Here is a 21,247-nt window from a genome sequence, read left to right as displayed (position 1 = left end):
GAGTGAGAGGGTGAGTGAGTGAGAGAGCGAGAGAGACTGAGAGGGTGAGCGGGTGAGAGGGTGAGAGAGTGAGAGGGTGAGAGAGTGAGAGAGTGAGAGAGTGAGAGGGTGAGAGAGTGAGAGAGTGAGAGGGTGAGAGAGTGAGAGAGTGAGAGGGTGAGAGGGTGAGAGAGTGAGAGGGTGAGAGAGTGAGAGAGTGAGAGAGTGAGAGGGTGAGAGAGTGAGAGGGTGAGAGAGTGAGAGGGTGAGAGGGTTAGAGAGTGAGAGGGTGAGAGAGAGAGAGAGAGAGAGAGTGAGAGAGTGAGAGGGTGAGAGAGTGAGAGGGTGAGAGGGTGAGAGAGTGAGAGAGTGAGAGGGTGAGAGGTTGAGAGGGTCAGAGAGAGAGTGAGAGAGTGAGAGAGTGAGAGAGTGAGAGGGTGAGAGAGAGAGAGAGAGAGAGAGTGAGAGGGTGAGAGGGTGAGAGAGTGAGAGAGTGAGAGGGTGAGAGGCTGAGAGAGTGAGAGAGTGAGAGAGTGAGAGGGTGAGAGGGTGAGAGAGCGAGAGGGTGAGAGAGAGAGTGAGAGAGTGAGAGAGTGAGAGAGTGAGAGGGTGAGAGAGTGAGAGAGTGAGAGAGTGAGAGGGTGAGAGAGTGAGAGTGTGAGAGTGTGAGAGGGTGAGAGAGTGAGAGAGTGAGAGGGTGAGAGGCTGAGAGAGTGAGAGAGTGAGAGAGTGAGAGGGTGAGAGGGTGAGAGAGCGAGAGGGTGAGAGAGAGAGTGAGAGAGTGAGAGAGTGAGAGAGTGAGAGGGTGAGAGAGTGAGAGAGTGAGAGGGTGAGAGAGTGAGAGTGTGAGAGGGTGAGAGGGTGAGAGAGTGAGAGAGTGAGAGAGTGAGAGAGTGAGAGAGTGAGAGAGTGAGAGGGTGAGAGGGTGAGAGAGTCAGAGAGAGAGTGAGAGAGTGAGAGAGAGAGAGAGTGAGAGGGTGAGAGAGTGAGAGAGTGAGAGAGTGAGAGGGTGAGAGAGTGAGAGAGTGAGAGAGTGAGAGGGTGAGAGGGTGAGAGGGTGAGAGAGTGAGAGGGTGAGAGGGTGAGAGGGTGAGAGAGTGAGAGAGTGAGAGAGTGAGAGGGCGAGAGGGCGAGAGAGTGAGAGGGCGAGAGGGCGAGAGAGCGAGAGGGTGAGAGAGTGAGAGGGTGAGAGAGTGAGAGGGTGAGAGAGAGAGAGAGTGAGAGGGTGAGAGGGTGAGAGAGTGAGAGAGTGAGTGAGTGAGAGGGTGAGAGGGTGAGAGAGTGAGAGAGTGAGAGGGTGAGAGGGTGAGAGGGTGAGAGGGTGAGAGGGTGAGAGGGTGAGAGGGTGAGAGAGTGAGAGAGTGAGAGGGTGTGAGGGTGTGAGGGTGAGAGGGTGAGAGGGTGAGAGGGTGAGAGGGTGAGAGGGTGAGAGGGTGAGAGGGTGAGAGGGTGAGAGAGTGAGAGGGTGAGAGAGTGAGAGAGTGAGAGGGTGAGAGAGTGAGAGGGTGAGAGAGTGAGAGGGTGAGAGGGTGAGAGGGTGAGAGAGTGAGAGGGTGAGAGGGTGAGAGGGTGAGAGAGTGAGAGGGTGAGAGAGTGAGAGAGTGAGAGGGTGAGAGAGTGAGAGGGTGAGTGAGTGAGAGGGTGAGAGAGCGAGAGAGCGAGAGAGCGAGAGGGCGAGAGGGTGAGAGAGTGAGAGAGTGAGAGGGTGAGAGGGTGAGAGAGTGAGAGAGTGAGAGAGTGAGAGAGAGAGAGGGTGAGAGAGTGAGAGGGTGAGATGGTGAGAGAGTGAGAGAGTGAGAGAGTGAGAGAGTGAGAGGGTGAGAGGGTGAGAGAGTGAGAGAGTGAGAGAGTGAGAGAGTGAGAGGGTGAGAGGGTGAGAGGGTGAGAGGGTGAGAGGGTGAGAGGGTGAGAGAGTGAGAGAGTGAGAGGGTGAGAGGGTGAGAGGGTGAGAGGGTGAGAGGGCGAGAGGGCGAGAGGGCGAGAGAGTGAGAGGGTGAGAGGGTGAGAGGGTGAGAGGGTGAGAGGGTGAGAGGGTGAGAGAGTGAGAGGGTGAGAGAGTGACAGTGCGAGAGGGCCAGAGGGTGAGAGGGTGAGAGAGCGAGAGGGTGACAGTGCGAGAGGGCCAGAGGGTGAGAGGGTGAGAGGGTGAGAGAGAGTGAGAGTGAGAGAGTGAGGGAGCGAGAGGGTGAGAGAGTGAGAGGGTGAGAGGGTGAGAGGGTGAGAGGGTGAGAGGGTGAGAGGGTGAGAGGGTGAGAGAGAGAGTGAGAGAGTGAGAGGGTGAGAGGGTGAGAGGGTGAGAGGGTGAGAGGGTGAGAGAGTGAGAGAGTGAGAGGGTGAGAGAGAGAGAGAGAGAGAGAGGGTGAGAGGGTGAGAGGGTGAGAGAGTGAGAGGGTGAGAGGGTGAGAGGGTGAGTGGGTGAGTGGGCGAGAGGGTGAGAGGGTGAGTGGGTGAGAGGGTGAGAGAGCGAGAGGGTGAGAGGGTGACAGTGCGAGAGGGCGAGAGGGTGAGAGGGTGAGTGGGTGAGAGAGTGAGAGGGTGAGTGGGTGAGAGGGCGAGAGGGCGAGATGGCGAGAGGGTGAGTGGGTGAGAGAGTGAGAGAGTGAGAGGGTGAGAGAGTGAGAGGGTGAGAGGGTGAGAGAGTGAGAGAGCGAGAGGGCGAGAGGGTGAGAGAGTGAGAGGGTGAGAGGGTGAGAGGGTGAGTGGGTGAGAGGGTGAGAGGGTGAGAGGGTGAGAGATTGAGAGGGTGAGAGGGTGAGAGGGTGAGAGAGTGAGAGAGTGAGAGGGTGAGAGGGTGAGAGAGTGAGTGAGAGAGTGAGAGGGTGAGAGGGTGAGAGGGTGAGAGGGTGAGAGGGTGAGAGAGTGAGAGAGTGAGAGGGTGAGAGAGAGAGAGAGAGGGTGAGAGGGTGAGAGGGTGAGAGAGTGAGAGGGTGAGAGGGTGAGAGCGTGAGTGGGTGAGTGGGCGAGAGGGTGAGAGGGTGAGTGGGTGAGAGGGTGAGAGAGCGAGAGGGTGAGAGGGTGACAGTGCGAGAGGGCGAGAGGGTGAGAGGGTGAGTGGGTGAGAGAGTGAGAGGGTGAGAGGGTGAGTGGGTGAGAGGGCGAGAGGGCGAGATGGCGAGAGGGTGAGTGGGTGAGAGAGTGAGAGGGTGAGAGGGTGAGAGGGTGAGTGGGTGAGTGGGCGAGAGAGGGTGAGAGGGTGAGAGGGCGAGAGGGTGACAGTGCGAGAGGGTGACAGTGCGAGAGGGTGACGGTGAGAGAGCGAGAGGGCGAGAGGGTGAGAGGGTGAGAGGGTGAGGGGGTGAGAGGGCAAGAGGGTGAGAGGGTGAGAGGGTGAGAGGGTGAGAGGGTGAGAGGGCGAGAGGGTGAGAGGGTGAGAGGGCGAGGGGGTGAGAGGGCAAGAGGGTGAGAGGGTGAGAGGGTGAGAGGGTGAGAGGGTGAGAGGGTGAGAGGGTGAGAGGGTGAGAGGGCGAGAGAGCGAGAGGGTGACAGCGCGAGAGGGCGAGAGGGTGACAGAGCGAGAGGGTGAGATGGCGAGAGGGCGAGAGGGCGAGAGGGTGAGAGGGTGAGAGAGCGAGAGGGTGAGAGGGTGACAGTGCGAGAGGGCGAGTGGGCGAGAGGGCGAGAGGGCGAGAGAGAGTGAGAGAGAGAGAGGGTGAGAGGGTGAGAGAGTGAGAGGGTGAGAGGGCGAGAGGGTGAGAGGGTGAGAGAGTGAGAGGGTGAGAGGGCGAGAGGGTGAGAGGGTGAAAGGGCGAGAGGGTGAGAGGGTGAAAGGGCGAGAGGGTGAGAGGGTGAGAGGGTGAGAGAGTGAGAGAGTGAGAGAGTGAGAGAGTGAGAGGGTGAGAGGGCGAGAGAGTGAGAGAGTGAGAGAGTGAGAGGGTGAGAGGGTGAGAGAGTGAGAGAGTGAGAGAGCGAGAGGGTGAGAGGGTGAGAGAGTGAGAGAGTGAGAGAGTGAGAGAGTGAGAGAGTGAGAGGGTGAGAGAGTGAGAGGGTGAGAGAGTGAGAGGGTGAGAGGGTGAGAGAGAGAGAGAGAGAGAGAGAGGGTGAGAGGGTGAGAGGGTGAGAGGGTGAGAGGGTGAGAGGGTGAGAGAGTGAGAGGGTGAGAGAGCGAGAGGGTGAGAGGGTGAGAGAGTGAGAGAGTGAGAGAGTGAGAGGGTGAGAGAGTGAGAGGGTGAGAGAGTGAGAGGGTGAGAGAGTGAGAGGGTGAGAGGGTGAGAGGGTGAGAGGGTGAGAGAGTGAGAGGGTGAGAGAATGAGAGAGTGAGAGAGTGAGAGAGTGAGAGACTGAGAGGGTGAGAGGGTGAGAGGGTGAGAGGGTGAGAGGGTGAGAGGGTGAGAGGGCGAGAGGGCGAGAGGGCGAGAGAGCGAGAGGGTGAGAGGGTGAGAGGGCGAGAGGGCGAGAGGGCGAGAGGGCGAGAGGGCGAGAGGGTGAGAGGGTGAGAGGGTGAGAGAGTGAGAGAGTGAGAGACTGAGAGGGTGAAAGGGCGAGAGGGCGAGAGGGCGAAAGGGCGAGAGAGCGAGAGGGCGAGAGGGCGAGAGGGCGAGAGGGTGAGAGGGTGAGAGAGTGAGAGGGTGAGAGGGTGAGAGGGTGAGAGGGTGAGAGGGTGAGAGGGCGAGAGGGCGAGAGGGCGAGAGGGAGAGAGGGTGAGAGGGTGAGAGGGTGAGAGGGTGAGAGGGTGAGAGGGTGAGAGAGTGAGAGGGTGAGAGGGCGAGAGGGCGAGAGGGCGAGAGGGCGAGAGAGGGAGAGGGTGAGAGGGTGAGAGGGCGAGAGGGCGAGAGGGCGAGAGAGCGAGACAGTGAGAGAGTGAGAGGGCGAGAGGGCGAGAGGGCGAGAGGGCGAGAGGGCGAGAGGGCGAGAGGGCGAGAGGGTGAGAGGGTGAGTGGGCGAGAGAGCGAGAGAGCGAGAGGGCGAGAGGGCGAGAGGGCGAGAGGGCGAGAGGGTGAGAGGGTGAGAGGGTGAGAGAGTGAGATAGTGAGAGAGTGAGAGTGCGAGAGGGTGAGAGGGTGAGAGGGCGAGAGGGTGAGAGAGCGAGAGGGTGAGAGAGTGAGAGAGTGAGAGGGTGAGAGAGTGAGTGAGCGAGAGGGTGAGAGAGTGAGAGAGTGAGAGGGCGAGAGGGCGAGAGGGTGAGAGAGTGAGAGAGTGAGAGAGTGAGAGAGTGAGAGAGTGAGAGAGTGAGAGAGTGAGAGAGTGAGAGAGAGAGAGTGAGAGGGTGAGAGGGTGGGAGGGAGAGAGAATGAGAGGGAGAGAGAGTGGGAGGGCAAGAGGGCGAGGGATTGAGAGAATGTGAGAGGGTGAGAGAGCGAGAGAGGGTGAGAGAGGGTGAGAGGGTGAGAGAGTGAGAGAGGGTGAGAGAGCGAGAGAGGGTGAGAGAGGGTGAGAGGGTGAGGGGGTGAAAGGGTGAGAGAGTGAGAGAGTGAGTGAGAGGGAGAGAGAGAGTGAGAGCGAGAGAGAGTGAGAGAATGTGAGACAGGGAGAGAGGGAGAGAGCGAGAGAGGGTGAGAGAGTGAGTGAGAGGGAGAGAGAGTGAGAGGGAGAGAGAGTCAGAGGGAGAGAGTGGGAGAGAGAGAGGGAGGGTGAGAGAGTGAGAGAGTGAGAGGGCGAGAGGGTGAGAGAGTGAGAGAGTGAGAGAGTGAGAGAGTGAGAGAGTGAGAGAGAGAGAGTGAGAGGGTGAGAGGGTGGGAGGGAGAGAGAGTGAGAGGGAGAGAGAGTGGGAGGGCAAGAGGGCGAGGGATTGAGAGAGTGTGAGAGTGTGAGAGAGGGTGAGAGAGCGAGAGAGGGTGAGAGAGGGTGAGAGGGTGAGAGAGTGAGAGAGGGTGAGAGAGCGAGAGAGGGTGAGAGAGGGTGAGAGGGTGAGGGGGTGAAAGGGTGAGAGGGTGAGAGAGTGAGTGAGAGGGAGAGAGAGAGTGAGAGCGAGAGAGAGTGAGAGAGTGTGAGACAGGGAGAGAGGGAGAGAGCGAGAGAGGGTGAGAGAGTGAGTGAGAGGGAGAGAGACTGAGAGGGAGAGAGTGGGAGAGAGAGAGGGAGGGTGAGAGGGTGAGAGAGTGAGAGTGAGAGAGAGTGAGAGAGTGTGAGAGAGAGAGGGAGAGAGCGAGAGAGCGAGAGAGGGTGAGAGAGTGAGTGAGAGGGAGAGAGAGAGAGAGCGAGAGAGGGTGAGAGAGTGAGTGAGAGGGAGAGAGGGAGCGAGTGATCGACAAAGAAGGGGGTTGTGAACTGGACGATCCAGCCATCGGTAACCGTGGCGATTAGGGGTGGCCAGTCGATGCTGCCCTTCGGGAGAGCGAGAGAGCGAGAGGGTGAGAGAGTGAGAGAGTGGGACGGCGAGAGGGCGAGAGGGTGAGAGAGCGAGAGGGTGAGAGGGTGAGAGAGTGAGAGAGTGAGAGGGTGAGAGAGTGAGTGAGCGAGAGGGTGAGAGAGTGAGAGAGTGAGAGGGCGAGAGGGCGAGAGGGTGAGAGAGTGAGAGAGTGAGAGAGTGAGAGAGTGAGAGAGTGAGAGAGAGAGAGTGAGAGGGTGAGAGGGTGGGAGGGAGAGAGAGTGAGAGGGAGAGAGAGTGGGAGGGCAAGAGGGCGAGGGATTGAGAGAGTGTGAGAGTGTGAGAGAGGGTGAGAGAGCGAGAGAGGGTGAGAGAGTGAGTGAGAGGGAGAGAGGGAGCGAGTGATCGACAAAGAAGGGGGGGTGTGAACTGGACGATCCAGCCATCGGTAACCGTGGCGATTAGGGGTGGCCAATCGATGCTGCCCTTCGGGCCCTGGATCAACTTCTAAAACCTTCGGATCAAAACGGGAATCCCGGCATCACCAACTCCCGTGCGTCCCCCCCCCCACCCCCCGGCCGGCCCCACTCACCGATCACCGAGACCTTGGCCTTGTCACTCATGGTGGAATTGTAAAGCCTGCTCCCGCTCAGCAGCTGGTACGTGCAGGTGTAGTAGCCCGCCATGCCCTTGGTGATGTTCGCCACGACGAAGGTGACGTTCGAGTACTCCCCCTCGGCCTCCAGCGAGCTCATGTAGGTCGCCTCGCCCACCTTGTGCAGCTTGAACCTGGCCCCGACGTAGTAGTTGGGGCAGGCGCACTTAATCTGCAAAGACTCCCCCTGGGCGAAGATCCCGGACGTCCTCAGGACGGCGATCTCTGGACTCTGCAGCTGATCTAGGGCAACGGGGGACGCAGCGGTTAAAACCCCCGCCATCCAGGCCGTCATCGCCTCACATCGCGGGGGGGGGGGAGCCGGGTTCGATTGTCCCTTAGTGTCCAAAGATGTACAGGTTAGGTGGATTGGCCGTGTTAAATTGTCCCTTAGTGTCCAAAGATGTGCAGGTTAGGTGGATTGGCCGTGTTAAATTGTACCTTAGTGTCCAAAGATGTACAGGTTAGGTGGATTGGCCGTGTTAAATTGTACCTTAGTGTCCAAAGATGTACAGGTTAGGTGGATTGGCCGTGTTAAATTGTCCCTTAGTGTCCAAAGATGTACAGGTTAGGGGGATTGGCCGTGTTAAATTATCCCTCAGTGTCCAAAGATGTGTAGGTTAGGTGGATTGGCCGTGTTAAATTGTCCCTTAGTGTCCAAAGATGTACAGGTTAGGTGGATTGGCCGTGTTAAATTGCCCCTTAGTGTCCAAAGATGTGCAGGTTAGGTGGATTGGCCGTGTTAAATTGTCACTTAGTGTCCAAAGATGTACAGGTTAGGTGGATTGGCCGTGTTAAATTGTCCCTTAGTGTCCAAAGATGTACAGGTTAGGTGGATTGGCCGTGTTAAATTGCCCCTTAGTGTCCAAAGATGTGCAGGTTAGGTGGATTGGCCGTGTTAAATTGTCACTTAGTGTCCAAAGATGTACAGGTTAGGTGGATTGGCCGTGTTAAATTGTCACTTAGTGTCCAAAGATGTACAGGTTAGGTGGATTGGCCGTGTTAAATTGTTCCTTAGTGTCCAAAGATGTGCAGGTTGTGTGGATTGGCCGTGTTAAATTGTCCCTTAGTGTCCAAAGATGTGCAGGTTAGGTGGATTGGCCGTGTTAAATTGTCCCTTAGTGTCCAAAGGTGTACAGGTTAGGTGGATTGGCCGTGTTAAATTGTTCCTTCATGTCCAAAGGTGTACAGGTTAGGTGGATTGGCCGTGTTAAATTGTTCCTTCATGTCCAAAGATGTACAGATTAGGTGGATTGGCCGTGTTAAATTGTCCATTAGTGTCCAAAGGTGTACAGGTTAGGTGGATTGGCCGTGTTAAATTGTCCCTTAGTGTCCAAAGATGTACAGGTTAGGTGGATTGGCCGTGTTAAATTGTCCATTAGTGTCCAAAGATGTACAGGCTAGGTGGATTGGCCGTGTTAAATTGTCCCTTAGTGTCCAAAGATGTACAGGTTAGGTGGATTGGCCGTGTTAAATTGTCCCTTAGTGTCCAAAGATGTACAGGTTAGGTGGATTGGCCGTATTAAATTGTCCATTAGTGTCCAAAGATGTACAGGTTAGGTGGATTGGCCGTGTTAAATTGTCCCTTAGTGTCCAAAGATGTACAGGTTAGGTGGATTGGCCGTGTTAAATTGTCCCTTAGTGTCCAAAGGTGTACAGGTTAGGTGGATTGGCCGTGTTAAACTGTCCCTTAGTGTCCAAAGATGTACAGGTTAGGGGGATTGGCCGTGTTAAATTGTCCCTTAGTGTCCAAAGATGTACAGGTTAGGTGGATTGGCCGTGTTAAATTGTCCCCTAGTGTCCAAAGATGTACAGGTTAGGGGGATTGGCCATGTTAAATTGTCCCTCAGTGTCCAAAGATGTACAGGTGAGGTGGATTGGCCGTGTTAAACTGTCCCTTAGTGTCCAAAGATGTACAGGTTAGGGGGATTGGCCGTGTTAAATTGTCCCTTGGTGTCCAAAGATGTACAGGTTAGGTGGATTGGCCGTGTTAAATTGTCCCTTGGTGTCCAAAGATGTACAGGTTAGGGGGATTGGCCATGTTAAATTGTCCCTCAGTGTCCAAAGATGTACAGGTGAGGTGGATTGGCCGTGTTAAACTGTCCCTTAGTGTCCAAAGATGTACAGGTTAGGGGGATTGGCCGTGTTAAACTGTCCCTTAGTGTCCAAAGATGTACAGGTGAGGTGGATTGGCCGTGTTAAACTGTCCCTTAGTGTCCAAAGATGTACAGGTTAGGTGGATTGGCCGTGTTAAACTGTCCCTTAGTGTCCAAAGATGTACAGGTTAGGTGGATTGGCCGTGTTAAATTGTCCCTTAGTGTCCAAAGATGTGCAGGTTAGGTGGATTGGCCGTGTTAAATTGTACCTTAGTGTCCAAAGATGTACAGGTTAGGTGGATTGGCCGTGTTAAATTGTACCTTAGTGTCCAAAGATGTACAGGTTAGGTGGATTGGCCGTGTTAAATTGTCCCTTAGTGTCCAAAGATGTACAGGTTAGGGGGATTGGCCGTGTTAAATTATCCCTCAGTGTCCAAAGATGTGCAGGTTAGGTGGATTGGCCGTGTTAAATTGTCCCTTAGTGTCCAAAGATGTACAGGTTAGGTGGATTGGCCGTGTTAAATTGCCCCTTAGTGTCCAAAGATGTGCAGGTTAGGTGGATTGGCCGTGTTAAATTGTCACTTAGTGTCCAAAGATGTACAGGTTAGGTGGATTGGCCGTGTTAAATTGTCCCTTAGTGTCCAAAGATGTACAGGTTAGGTGGATTGGCCGTGTTAAATTGCCCCTTAGTGTCCAAAGATGTGCAGGTTAGGTGGATTGGCCGTGTTAAATTGTCACTTAGTGTCCAAAGATGTACAGGTTAGGTGGATTGGCCGTGTTAAATTGTCACTTAGTGTCCAAAGATGTACAGGTTAGGTGGATTGGCCGTGTTAAATTGTTCCTTAGTGTCCAAAGATGTGCAGGTTGTGTGGATTGGCCGTGTTAAATTGTCCCTTAGTGTCCAAAGATGTGCAGGTTAGGTGGATTGGCCGTGTTAAATTGTCCCTTAGTGTCCAAAGGTGTACAGGTTAGGTGGATTGGCCGTGTTAAATTGTTCCTTCATGTCCAAAGGTGTACAGGTTAGGTGGATTGGCCGTGTTAAATTGTTCCTTCATGTCCAAAGATGTACAGATTAGGTGGATTGGCCGTGTTAAATTGTCCATTAGTGTCCAAAGGTGTACAGGTTAGGTGGATTGGCCGTGTTAAATTGTCCCTTAGTGTCCAAAGATGTACAGGTTAGGTGGATTGGCCGTGTTAAATTGTCCATTAGTGTCCAAAGATGTACAGGCTAGGTGGATTGGCCGTGTTAAATTGTCCCTTAGTGTCCAAAGATGTACAGGTTAGGTGGATTGGCCGTGTTAAATTGTCCCTTAGTGTCCAAAGATGTACAGGTTAGGTGGATTGGCCGTATTAAATTGTCCATTAGTGTCCAAAGATGTACAGGTTAGGTGGATTGGCCGTGTTAAATTGTCCCTTAGTGTCCAAAGATGTACAGGTTAGGTGGATTGGCCGTGTTAAATTGTCCCTTAGTGTCCAAAGGTGTACAGGTTAGGTGGATTGGCCGTGTTAAACTGTCCCTTAGTGTCCAAAGATGTACAGGTTAGGGGGATTGGCCGTGTTAAATTGTCCCTTAGTGTCCAAAGATGTGCAGGTTAGGTGGATTGGCCATGTTAAATTGTCCCTCAGTGTCCAAAGATGTACAGGTGAGGTGGATTGGCCGTGTTAAACTGTCCCTTAGTGTCCAAAGATGTACAGGTTAGGGGGATTGGCCGTGTTAAATTGTCCCTTGGTGTCCAAAGATGTACAGGTTAGGTGGATTGGCCGTGTTAAATTGTCCCTTGGTGTCCAAAGATGTGCAGGTTAGGTGGATCGGCCGTGTTAAACTGTCCCTTAGTGTCCAAAGATGTACAGGTTAGGTGGATTGGCCGTGTTAAATTGTCCCTTAGTGTCCAAAGATGTGCAGGTTAGGTGGATTGGCCATGTTAAATTGTGCCTTAGTGTCCAAAGATGTACAGGTTAGGTGGATTGGCCGTGTTAAATTGTCCCTTAGTGTCCAAAGATGTACAGGTGAGGTGGATTGGCCGTGTTAAACTGTCCCTTAGTGTCCAAAGATGTACAGGTTAGGTGGATTGGCCGTGTTAAATTGTCCATTAGTGTCCAAAGATGTACAGGTTAGGTGGATTGGCCGTGTTAAATTGTCCCTTAGTGTCCAAAGATGTACAGGTTAGGTGGATTGGCCGTGTTAAATTGTCCCTTAGTGTCCAAAGATGTACAGGTTAGGTGGATTGGCCGTGTTAAATTGTCCCTTAGTGTCCAAAGATGTACAGGTGAGGTGGATTGGCCGTGTTAAACTGTCCCTTAGTGTCCAAAGATGTACAGGTTAGGTGGATTGGCCGTGTTAAATTGTCCCTTAGTGTCCAAAGATGTACAGGTGAGGTGGATTGGCCGTGTTAAACTGTCCCTTAGTGTCCAAAGATGTGCAGGTTAGGTGGATTGGCCGTGTTAAACTGTCCCTTAGTGTCCAAAGATGTACAGGTTAGGGGGATTGGCCGTGTTAAACTGTCCCTTAGTGTCCAAAGATGTACAGGTGAGGTGGATTGGCCGTGTTAAATTGTCCCTTAGTGTCCAAAGATGTACAGGTTAGGTGGATTGGCCGTGTTAAACTGTCCCTTAGTGCCCACTCACTTGTGCAGATCACCCCCGCGTCGTTCCTCTGCCGGCACGTCCTGGGCATGATGTTCTGGGTCGGGCACGACCACAGGAACCTCTCCGAGCCATTGCACCGCACGTTGTCGAGCAGGATGGGGCCCGTGCCTTCCCCGAAGAGGCCCCCCGAGGTGGCCGACTGCCCGAATCCGCAGCCCACCTGCCGGCACACCACCTGGGCGTCGACGATGCCCCACCCGGAGTCGCAGACCGTGCCCCAGGTCCCGTTGTAGTAAGCCTCCACTCTCCCCGAACAGGGCTCGTGACCGTCGACCAGGCGCAGCTTCGCGTTTTCTGTGGGTGCAGGAGAGGAGACGGGCATCGTTACTGCGCCCCCGGGTGGCAGATCGCCCATGCCAGAGTCCGGCCCCGAGGTCTGGGGTGTCTTACCCTTGTGTGGAGGGGGGGCGGGGGGGGGGGTGGCCCGGAAGAGGTACGTTGGGTGCAGCGAGGGGGAGTTCACAGTGGGGCGGCTGGTGAGGTGTGTGGAAAGATCGGGCCTTGGGCCCAGGTGGTGTTATCGTTATTGGTTACAGCAAGGGTTAAAAGACTGGGTTTGACCGCTGCAGTCACGTTTCAAAAGAATCCCGGTTCAAAAGGCAAGCGTATCGTGGGAGCAATTAAGGTGCCGTAAAAAGCTCGTGCTGATGCAGTTTTGTTTGGATGACGAGAGGAGGCATTTCCCGGTGCAGTCAATTAGATTTCAGCTCGGCAAGGGGATGCAGTTGCTTGGAGCTAAGGTTACCATAGATTTTCCTTTTTGTTTGCGTGGTAATAAAGGTAGCAGTTAAGGGTTTTGGTATTTACTACACTAATCAGCCCCAAGGAAAGTGGGTCAATTCCCAGACTCGGGAGGGGTGAGGGGGGGGGAATGTCTGTCTGGAGTTTGCACATTTTCTCTCCCCCCCCCCCGCCCCCTCTTGCCACCATCTTGCGTGGGCTTCCTCTGGATGCTCCGGTTTCCTCCCACAAGTCCACCAGTGAGGTGGAATGGCCACGATTAAAACTGTGCCTTAGCATCCGGGGGCGTGCGGGTTCGGTGGGGTTGATGGGGATAGAGGAGTAGGATTGGGCCTCCTCCCTCAATCCAAACAAAACTGCATCAGCACGAGCTTTTTATGGCACCTTAATTGCTCCCACGAAATGTTTGCCTTTTGAACCGGGATTCTTTTAAAACGTGACCGCAGCGGTCGAAACCGTTGCTGTAACAAATAACGGTAACACCATTTGGTGCTCTCTCTCCTCCCAGAGGGGTCGGTGCCGACTCGATGGGCCGAAGGGCCTCCTTCTGCACCATAGGGATTCGATTCTGTGTCTTGCATTTCGTTTTCCGAGGGGCGGAAGGGGGGGGGGGGCGAAAGTGGGTGGTCCCAAAAACGTTTAGCCTCAGATTTCCTCTGGTCGCTAAAGTTTCACCTTCGCAATCAGGAAATGGGGCGGGAATCATCGAGAGTCTCCATCCTCGTTCGGGTACATCAGTGGAGGTACACAGCCCGAGATTTAATGTGGAAAAGTGTGAGGTTCCGCACTTTGGAAGGAGGAATGGATGCTTCAAAAATCAGAAGCACAAAGGGACTTGGGAGTCCTTGTTCGCGATTCTCGAAAGGTTAACGTGCAGGTTCAGTCGGCGGTTAAGAAGGCCAATGCAATGTCAGCATTCACGTCGACAGGGCTGGAATACAAGACCAGGGATGTACTTCTGGGGCTGTATGAGGCTCTGGTCAGACCCCATTTGGAGTATTGTGAGCAGTTTTGGCCCGGTATCTAAGGAAGGATGTGCCGGCCTTGGAAAGGGTCCAGAGGAGGTTCACAAGAATGACCCTGGAATGAAGAGCTTGTCGTACGAGGAACGGTCGAGGACTCTGGGTCTGTACTCGTTGGAGTTTAGAAGGATGAGGGGGGATCTTATTGAAACTTACAGGACACGGCGAGGCCTGGATAGAGTGGACGTGGAGAGGATGTTTCCACTTGTAGGAACAATTAGAAGCAGAGGACAGCATCTCAGACTGAAGGGACGATCCTTTAAAACAGAGATGAGGAGGAATTTCTTCAGTCAGAGGGTGGGGAATCTGTGGAACTCTTTGCCGCAGAAGGCTGTGGAGGCCAAAACGCTGAGTGTCTTTAAGACAGAGATAGATAGGTTCTTGATCAATAAGGGGATGGGACGAGTGGCCTAATTCTGCGTCTATGTCTTATTGTTTTATGGTTCGGAAGGTGTTCTCTGAGGAGCGAGCGGTGCGTCTTGTAGGCGGTACACACGGCTGCCGCTGTGCTTCGGGGGGGGGGGTGGAGGGAGCGTCTGTCGAAGGCGGGGGAGGGGCGGGGTCAGCCTCTCGATCAAGCGGGGCGGGGGCTCGTCCGGGACGGTGTCGAGTTTCTTGAGCGTCGTCGGGAGCCAGGCTCACCCAGGCGAGCGGGCGGTGGTCCCGTCACGCTCCTGACTTGTGTCCGTGTGGGTGGCGGACGGGCTTTGTGGGGGGGGGGGGGGGGGGCGGTGGTCAGGGGGTGAGTTGCTCTCCGCAGGATTCCCAGCCTCTGACCTGCCCTGGTAGCCGCAGGATTTATACGGCCGGGTCCAGTTCAGTTTCTGATCAATGGAAACCCCCTGGGATGTGGGGGATTCATGGGGGATTGATGGTGATGCCATTGTATGGTTACATCATCTCTTGTAGGAGATGGTCATGGCCGGGCACTCGTGTGACGTCCATGTTCCTCACCACTCATCAAGGAACATCTGGTATAGAAGAGGCACATCAATAACACATTACATTGGGAATGTTGGCTTTATAAACCCGACGGCCATTTTATTTTCTGAGGGGAGGAAATCTGTCGCCCTTATCTGGTCTGGCCTACTTTTCAGTCCAGACCCACAGCCTTGCAGTTGACTCTTAAAACACCTCTGGAATAGACCAATCTCCACTCAGCCCACAGAGAGCAGTGGAGGAGCAGCACGATGGTGGCTGGTCGGGTGAGCAGAGAAGCGGCCAATCGAGTTTAATCCTGAAAATTGTGAGGTGATGCATTGTGGGAGGACCAACAGTGCCAGGGAGTGCACGATGAACGGTGGGACGGTGGGAAGCACAGGGGGTGCAGACGAACCTGGGTGATCCCGGTCTCCGAAGACAGCAGGGCAGATAGTTGAGAAGACTTATGGGTATACAGACCTTAATTAGCCAAGGCAAAGGATATAACAGCGAGGAGGTTATCATAGAATTTACAGTGCAGAAGGAGGCCATTCGGCCCATCGAGTCTGCACCGGCTCTTGGAAAGAGCACCCTACCTAAGGTCCACACCTCCACCCTATCCCCATAACCCAGCAACCCCACCCAACACTAAGGGCAATTTTGGACGCTAAGGGCAATTTATCATGGCCAATCCACCTAACCTGCACATCTTTGGACTGTGGGAGGAAACCGGAGCACCCGGGGGAAACCCACGCAGACACGGGGAGGATGTGCAGACTCCGCACAGACAGTGGCCCAAGACGGAATCGAACCTGGGAAGCAATTGTGCTAACCACAATGCTACCGTGCTAACATGGGAGGTAACAGAACTCTGTGGTAAAATTCACAGCTAGAGTGTAATCCTCGTCGCCCAATTAGAACAAAGAACAAAGAAAAGTACAGCACAGGAACAGGCCCTTCGGCCCTCCAAGCCCGTGCCGACCATGCTGCCCGACTAAACTACAAGTTTCTACACTTCCTGGGTCCGTATTCCTCTATTCCCATCCTATTCATGTATTTGTCAAGATGCCCTATGTCACTATCCTCCCTGCTTCCACCACCTCCCCCGGTAGCGAGTTCCAGGCACCCACTACCCTCTGCGTAAAAAACTTGCCTCGTACATCTACTCTAAACCTTGCCCCTCTCACCTTAAACCTTTGACCCCTAGTAATTGACCCCTCTACCGTGGGGAAAAGCCTCTGACTGTCCACTCTGTCTATGCCCCTCATCATTTTGTATACCTCTATCAGGTCGCCCCTCAACCTCCTTCGTTCCAGTGAGAACAAACCGACTTTATTCAACCGCTCCTCATAGCTAATGCCCTCCATACCAGGCAACATCCTGGTAAATCTCTTCTGCACCCTCTCTAAAACCTCCACATCCTTCTGGTAGTGTGGCGACCAGAATTGAACACTATACTCCAAGTGTGGCCTAACTAAGGTTCTATACAGCTGCAACATGACTTGCCAATTCTTATACTCAATGCCCCGGCCAATGAAGGCAAGCATGCCGTATGCCTTCTTGACTACCTTCTCCACCTGTGTTGCCCCTTTCAGTGACCTGTGGACCTGTACACCAAGATCTCTCTGACTTTCAATACTCTTGAGGGTTCTACCATTCACCGTATATTCCCTACCTGCATTAGACCTTCCAAAATGCATTATCTCACATTTGTCCGGATTCAACTCCATCTGCCGTCTCTCCGCCCAAGTCTCCAAACAATCTAAATCCTGCTGTATCCTCTGACAGTCCTCATCGCTATCCGCAATTCCACCAACCTTTGTGTCGTCTGCAAACTTACTAATCAGACCAGTTACATTTTCCTCTAAATCGTTTATATATACTACAAAGAGCAAAGGTCCCAGCACTGATCCCTGTGGAACACCACTGGTCACAGCCCTCCAATTAGAAATGCACCCTTCCATTGCTACTCTCTGCGTTAAAGGAAGGATTGATTGCGCTGGGGACGACGCAGAGGGGATTAACCGGGACGCTTCCCGAGCTGGAACGTTTTGGTAGTGAAGAGAGGCCGGTTCGGCCTGGGGTTGTTTTCCTTGGAACAGAGAAGGCCGGAGGGGGGCTCTGGTTGAGGAGTACAAAATTACCTGCACCTAAGGGCAGCACGGTAGCATTGTGGATAGCACAATTGCTTCACAGTTCCAGGGTCCCAGGTTCGATTCCAGTTTGGGTCGTTGTCTGTGCGGAGTCTGCACGTCCTCCCCCGTGTGTGCGTGGGTTTCCTCCGGGTGCTCCGGCTTCCTCCCACAGTCGAAAGACGTGCAGGTTAGGTGGATTGGCCGTGATAAATTGCCCTTAGTGTCCCAAATTGCCCTTAGTGTTGGGTGGGGTTGCTGGGTTATGGGGTCAAGGTGGAGGTGTTGACCTTGGGTAGGGGGCACTTTCCAAGAGCCGGTGCAGACTCGATGGGCCGAATGGCCTCCTTCTGCACTGTAAATTCTATGATCTTTGGACTGTGGGAGGAAACCGGAGCACCCGGAGGAAACCCGCCCACACACGGGGGAGGGCGTGCAGACTCCGCACAGAGAGTGACCCAAGGCGGGAAGCGAACCCGGGACCCTGGAGCTGTGAAGCAATTGTGCTAACCGCTGTGCTACCGTGCTGCCCAGAGGGAGATCTATTTCGCCCGGAGCGGGGGGGGGGTTTGGATTTCGCTGCCTGAGAGAGAGGTGGAGGGAGATCTCTCACAACAATTCAGAAGTGTTTCGGTGAGCACTTGAGACGCCATCGCGGACAAGGCCACGGAGCAAGTGCCCGGGAAACGGGTTGAGCGGAGATGGGGGCGCGATGAGCCAGTGCAGAGACAACGGGCCCCCTTTTCTGCCCGGTGAGACATCTTAGGGACAATTTAACACGGCCAATCCACCTAACCTGTACATCTTTGGACACTAAGGGACAATTTAACACGGCCAATCCACCTAACCTGTACATCTTTGGACACTAAGGGACAATTTAACACGGCCTATCCACCTAACCTGAACATCTTTGGACACTGAGGGACAATTTAACACGGCCAATCCACCTAACCTGTACATCTTTGGACACTAAGGGACAATTTAACACGGCCAATCCACCTCACCTGCACATCTTTGGACACTAAGGGACAATTTAACACAGCCAATCCACCTAACCTGTACATCTTTGGACACTAAGGGACAATTTAACATGGCCAATCCACCTAACCTGTACATCTTTGGACACTAAGGGACAATTTAACAAGGCCAATCCACCTAACCTACACATCTTTGGATGCTAAGGGACAATTTAACACGGCCAATCCACCTAACCTGTACATCTTTGGACGCTAAGGCACAATTTAACAAGGCCAATCCACCTAACCTGCACATCTTTGGACACTAAGGGACAATTTAACACGGCCAATCCACCTAACCAGTACATCTTTGGACACTAAGGGACAATTTAACACGGCCAATCCCCCTAACCTGTACATCTTTGGACACTAAGGGACAATTTAACACGGCCAATCCACCTAACCAGTACATCTTTGGACACTAAGGGACAATTTAACACGGCCAATCCACCTAACCTGTACATCTTTGGACACTAAGGGACAATTTAACAAGGCCAATCCACCTAACCTGCACATCTTTGGACGCTAAGGGACAATTTAACACGGCCAATCCACCTAACCTGTACATCTTTGGACGCTAAGGGACAATTTAACAAGGCCAATCCACCTAACCTGCACATCTTTGGACACTAAGAGACAATTTAACACGGCCAATCCACCTAACCTGTACATCTTTGGACACTAAGGGACAATTTAACACGGCCAATCCACCTAACCTGCACATCTTTACGAAGGGGCAATTTAGCACTAGCACACCCAGGTCTCTCTCTGCACAGCAGCATGTTTAAATTCTTTGATCATTTAAATAATAATCCCTTTTGCTGTTATTCCGACCAAAATGGATAACCTCACATTTGTCAACATTGTATTCCGTCTGCCAGACCCTCGCCCACTTGACAACCAAGCCTTACCGACGACAGTGATCTCCTGCGACGCGCTATCCTGGGACAGAAAGTGGAGCTCGGCCACCTCGAATCCGTAGTTGCACCAGTACGTGCCATTGTGGGTCTGGTTGATGTTGCGGAGCTCAAACCTCACGTTGTTAAGGTTTCTGGACGAAACGGTGGTCATCATTGGGGCCTCCTCGCCGACCCGGTGGAGGAACATCTTCGCCCCTCTGTACAAGGTAGGGATCGTGCACACGAAGGTGATGGTGTCGTCTTTGAAGAAGAGGCCATTGCCCGTCACCGTCATGGCTGGTGCGGGCGGTTGAGCTGTGGCGAGAGTTTGGGCGGGGGGGGGGGGGGGAAAGAAAGACTCGTTTTTGTATGTTTTTCGCGTGTTAAACAACGGGTGAGCGACCGGCCCAGTCATCGTTCGAACCGCACGATTCCACTCCGCCCGTCAACTCCACATTGATGCTCTGCCCATTGAAAGAGCGGCCCACGAGGCCCACTCCCCTCCCTCTATCCCCCGTAACCCCTCCTCACCGCCAGGACACCAAGGGACAATTTAACACGGCCAATTCGCCTAACCTGCACATCTTTGGACACTAAGGCACAATTTAACACAGCCAATCCACCTAACCTGTACATCTTTGGACACTTAGGGACAATTTAACACGGCCAATCCACCTAACCTGCACATCTTTGGACACTAAGGGACAATTTAACACGACCAATCCACCTAACCTGTACATCTTTGGACACTAAGGGACAGTTTAACACGGCCAATCCACCTAACCTGTACATCTTTGGACACTAAGGGACAATTTAACACGGCCAATCCACCTAACCTGTACATCTTTGGACACTAAGGGACAATTTAACACGGCCAATCCACCTAACCTGTACATCTTTGGACACTAAGGGACAATTTAACACGGCCAATCCACCTAACCTGTACATCTTTACGAAGGGACAATTTAGCACGGCCAATCCACCTAACCTGCACATCTTTACGAAGGGACAATTTAGCACGGCCAATCCACCTAACCTGCACATCTTTACTAAGGGACAATTTAACACGGCCAATCCACCTAACCTGCACATCTTTACGAAGGGACAATTTAGCACTAGCACACCCAGGTCTCTCTCTGCACAGCAGCATGTTTTAATATTTTAGCATTTAAATAATAATCCCTTTTGCTGTTATTCCTACCAAAATGGATAACCGCACATTTGTCAACATTGTATTCCATCTGCCTGACCCTAGCCCATTCACTTAGCCTATCCAAATTCCTCTGCAGACTTCCAGTATCCTCTGCACTTTTTGCTTTACCCTAATAAAATACTATTTTAAAAAAAGAATATAATTGAGGTACATTTTGGCAGGCCGCGCCCTAGCCAGTAAACGCCCGGAACGAACCTGTGCAGGTGACGGTAGCGGCCCTCGAGCGGTCGCAACTCATCCCGCCAGTCCAGCCTCGAGCCGGACACACCCACAAATACGGCTCGGCACTGCTGCACCGCACCGTGCTGAGCCAGATGGGTTTCTGGATGTTGGAGAACCGGGAGATGTCCATCATCCCGAGGGCGAACCCACAGCCCAGCTGCCGGCAAACCACCTGCACGTCGAAGAGGTCCCAGCCCTCGCCGCAGACCGAGCCCCAGGTATCGTTGAAGTACACCTGGACACTTCCCGAGCAGTCGTTCTCCCCGTTTACCAAACGCATCGCCACGTCTTCTGCAAGAGGGGGAACATATCGACCAGGCCAGTGGGTTAAGAACATAGAACATAGAACATAGAACATGGAACATAGAACATAGAATTTCATAGAATTTACATAGAACAGTAATACATTTTGGAAGGTCTAATGCAGGTAGGGAATATACAGTGAATGGTAGAACCCTCAAGAGTATTGACAGTCAGAGAGATCTAGAAGTGCAGGTCCACAGGTCACTGAAAGGGGCGACACAGGTGGAGAAGGTAGTCAAGAAGGCCGACGGCATGCTTGCCTTCATTGGCCGGGGCACTGAGTATAAGAATTGGCAAGTCATGTTGCAGCTGTACAGAACCTTAGTTAGGCCACACTTGCAGTATAGTGTTCAATTCTGGTCGCCACACTACCAGAAGGATGTGGAGGCTTTAGAGAGGGTGCAGAAGAGATTTACCAGAATGTTGCCTGGTATGGAGGGCATTAGCTACGGGGAGCGGTTGAATAAACTCGGTTTGTTCTCACTGGAACGAAGGAGGTTGAGGGGAGACCTGATAGAGGTCTACAAAATTATGAGGGGCATAGACAGAGTGGATAGTCAGAGGCTTTTCCCCAGGGTAGAGGGGTCAATTACTAGGGGGCATAGGTTTAAGGTGAGAGGGGCAAGGTTTAGAGGAGATGTACGAGGCAAGTTTTTTACGCAGAGGGTAGTGGGTGCCTGGAACTCGCTACCGGAGGAGGTGGTGGAAGCAGGGACGATAGTGACATTTAAGGGGCATCTTGACAAATACATGAATAGGATGGGAATAAAGGGATACGGACTCAGGGAGTGTAGAAGATTGTAGTCTAGTCGGGCAGCATGGTCGGCACGGGCTTGAAGGGCCGAAGGGCCTGTTCCTGTGCTGTACATTTCTTTGTTCTTGGTCCAGCACAGTACAGGCCCTTCGGCCCACCATGTTGTGCCGACCATTTATCCTAATCTTAGATCAACTTAACCTCCACCCCTTCAATTTACTGCTGTCCATTTGCCTGTCTAAGAGTCGCTTAAATGTCCCGAATGACTCTGACTCCACCCCCTCTGCTGGCAGTGCGTTCCACACACCCACCGCTCTCTGTGTAAAGAACCTCTGACATCTCCCCTATACCTTCCTCCAATCACCTTCAAATGATGTCCCCGCGTGACGGACATTTCCGCCCCG

At 53.3% G+C, this 21,247-nt stretch overlaps 1 protein-coding gene across 1 annotated transcript in view; it reads right to left on the bottom strand.

Moving 5' to 3' along the window:
- Positions 1-6,815: 6,815 nt before the first annotated feature.
- The window catches only part of LOC140406302 (scavenger receptor cysteine-rich domain-containing protein DMBT1-like), a gene marked incomplete at its 3' end in the record, with an annotated part of 40,038 nt that continues 25,606 nt past the window's right edge, over positions 6,816-21,247 (bottom strand). The window contains exons 6-9 of the mRNA XM_072494413.1: positions 19,760-20,077; positions 18,364-18,666; positions 11,600-11,914; positions 6,816-7,121 (exon numbers count right to left, since the gene is read on the bottom strand). Coding sequence (XP_072350514.1) covers positions 6,816-7,121; positions 11,600-11,914; positions 18,364-18,666; positions 19,760-20,077 — 1,242 coding nt within the window. The remainder of the gene's footprint in view (positions 7,122-11,599; positions 11,915-18,363; positions 18,667-19,759; positions 20,078-21,247) is intronic.

The sequence above is a fragment of the Scyliorhinus torazame genome, unplaced genomic scaffold (genome assembly GCF_047496885.1).
Source record: "Scyliorhinus torazame isolate Kashiwa2021f unplaced genomic scaffold, sScyTor2.1 scaffold_450, whole genome shotgun sequence".
Taxonomy (NCBI): domain Eukaryota; kingdom Metazoa; phylum Chordata; class Chondrichthyes; order Carcharhiniformes; family Scyliorhinidae; genus Scyliorhinus; species Scyliorhinus torazame.
The sequence above is the reverse complement of the archived record's forward strand: the minus strand, read 5'-3'. Positions and strand labels throughout refer to the sequence as shown.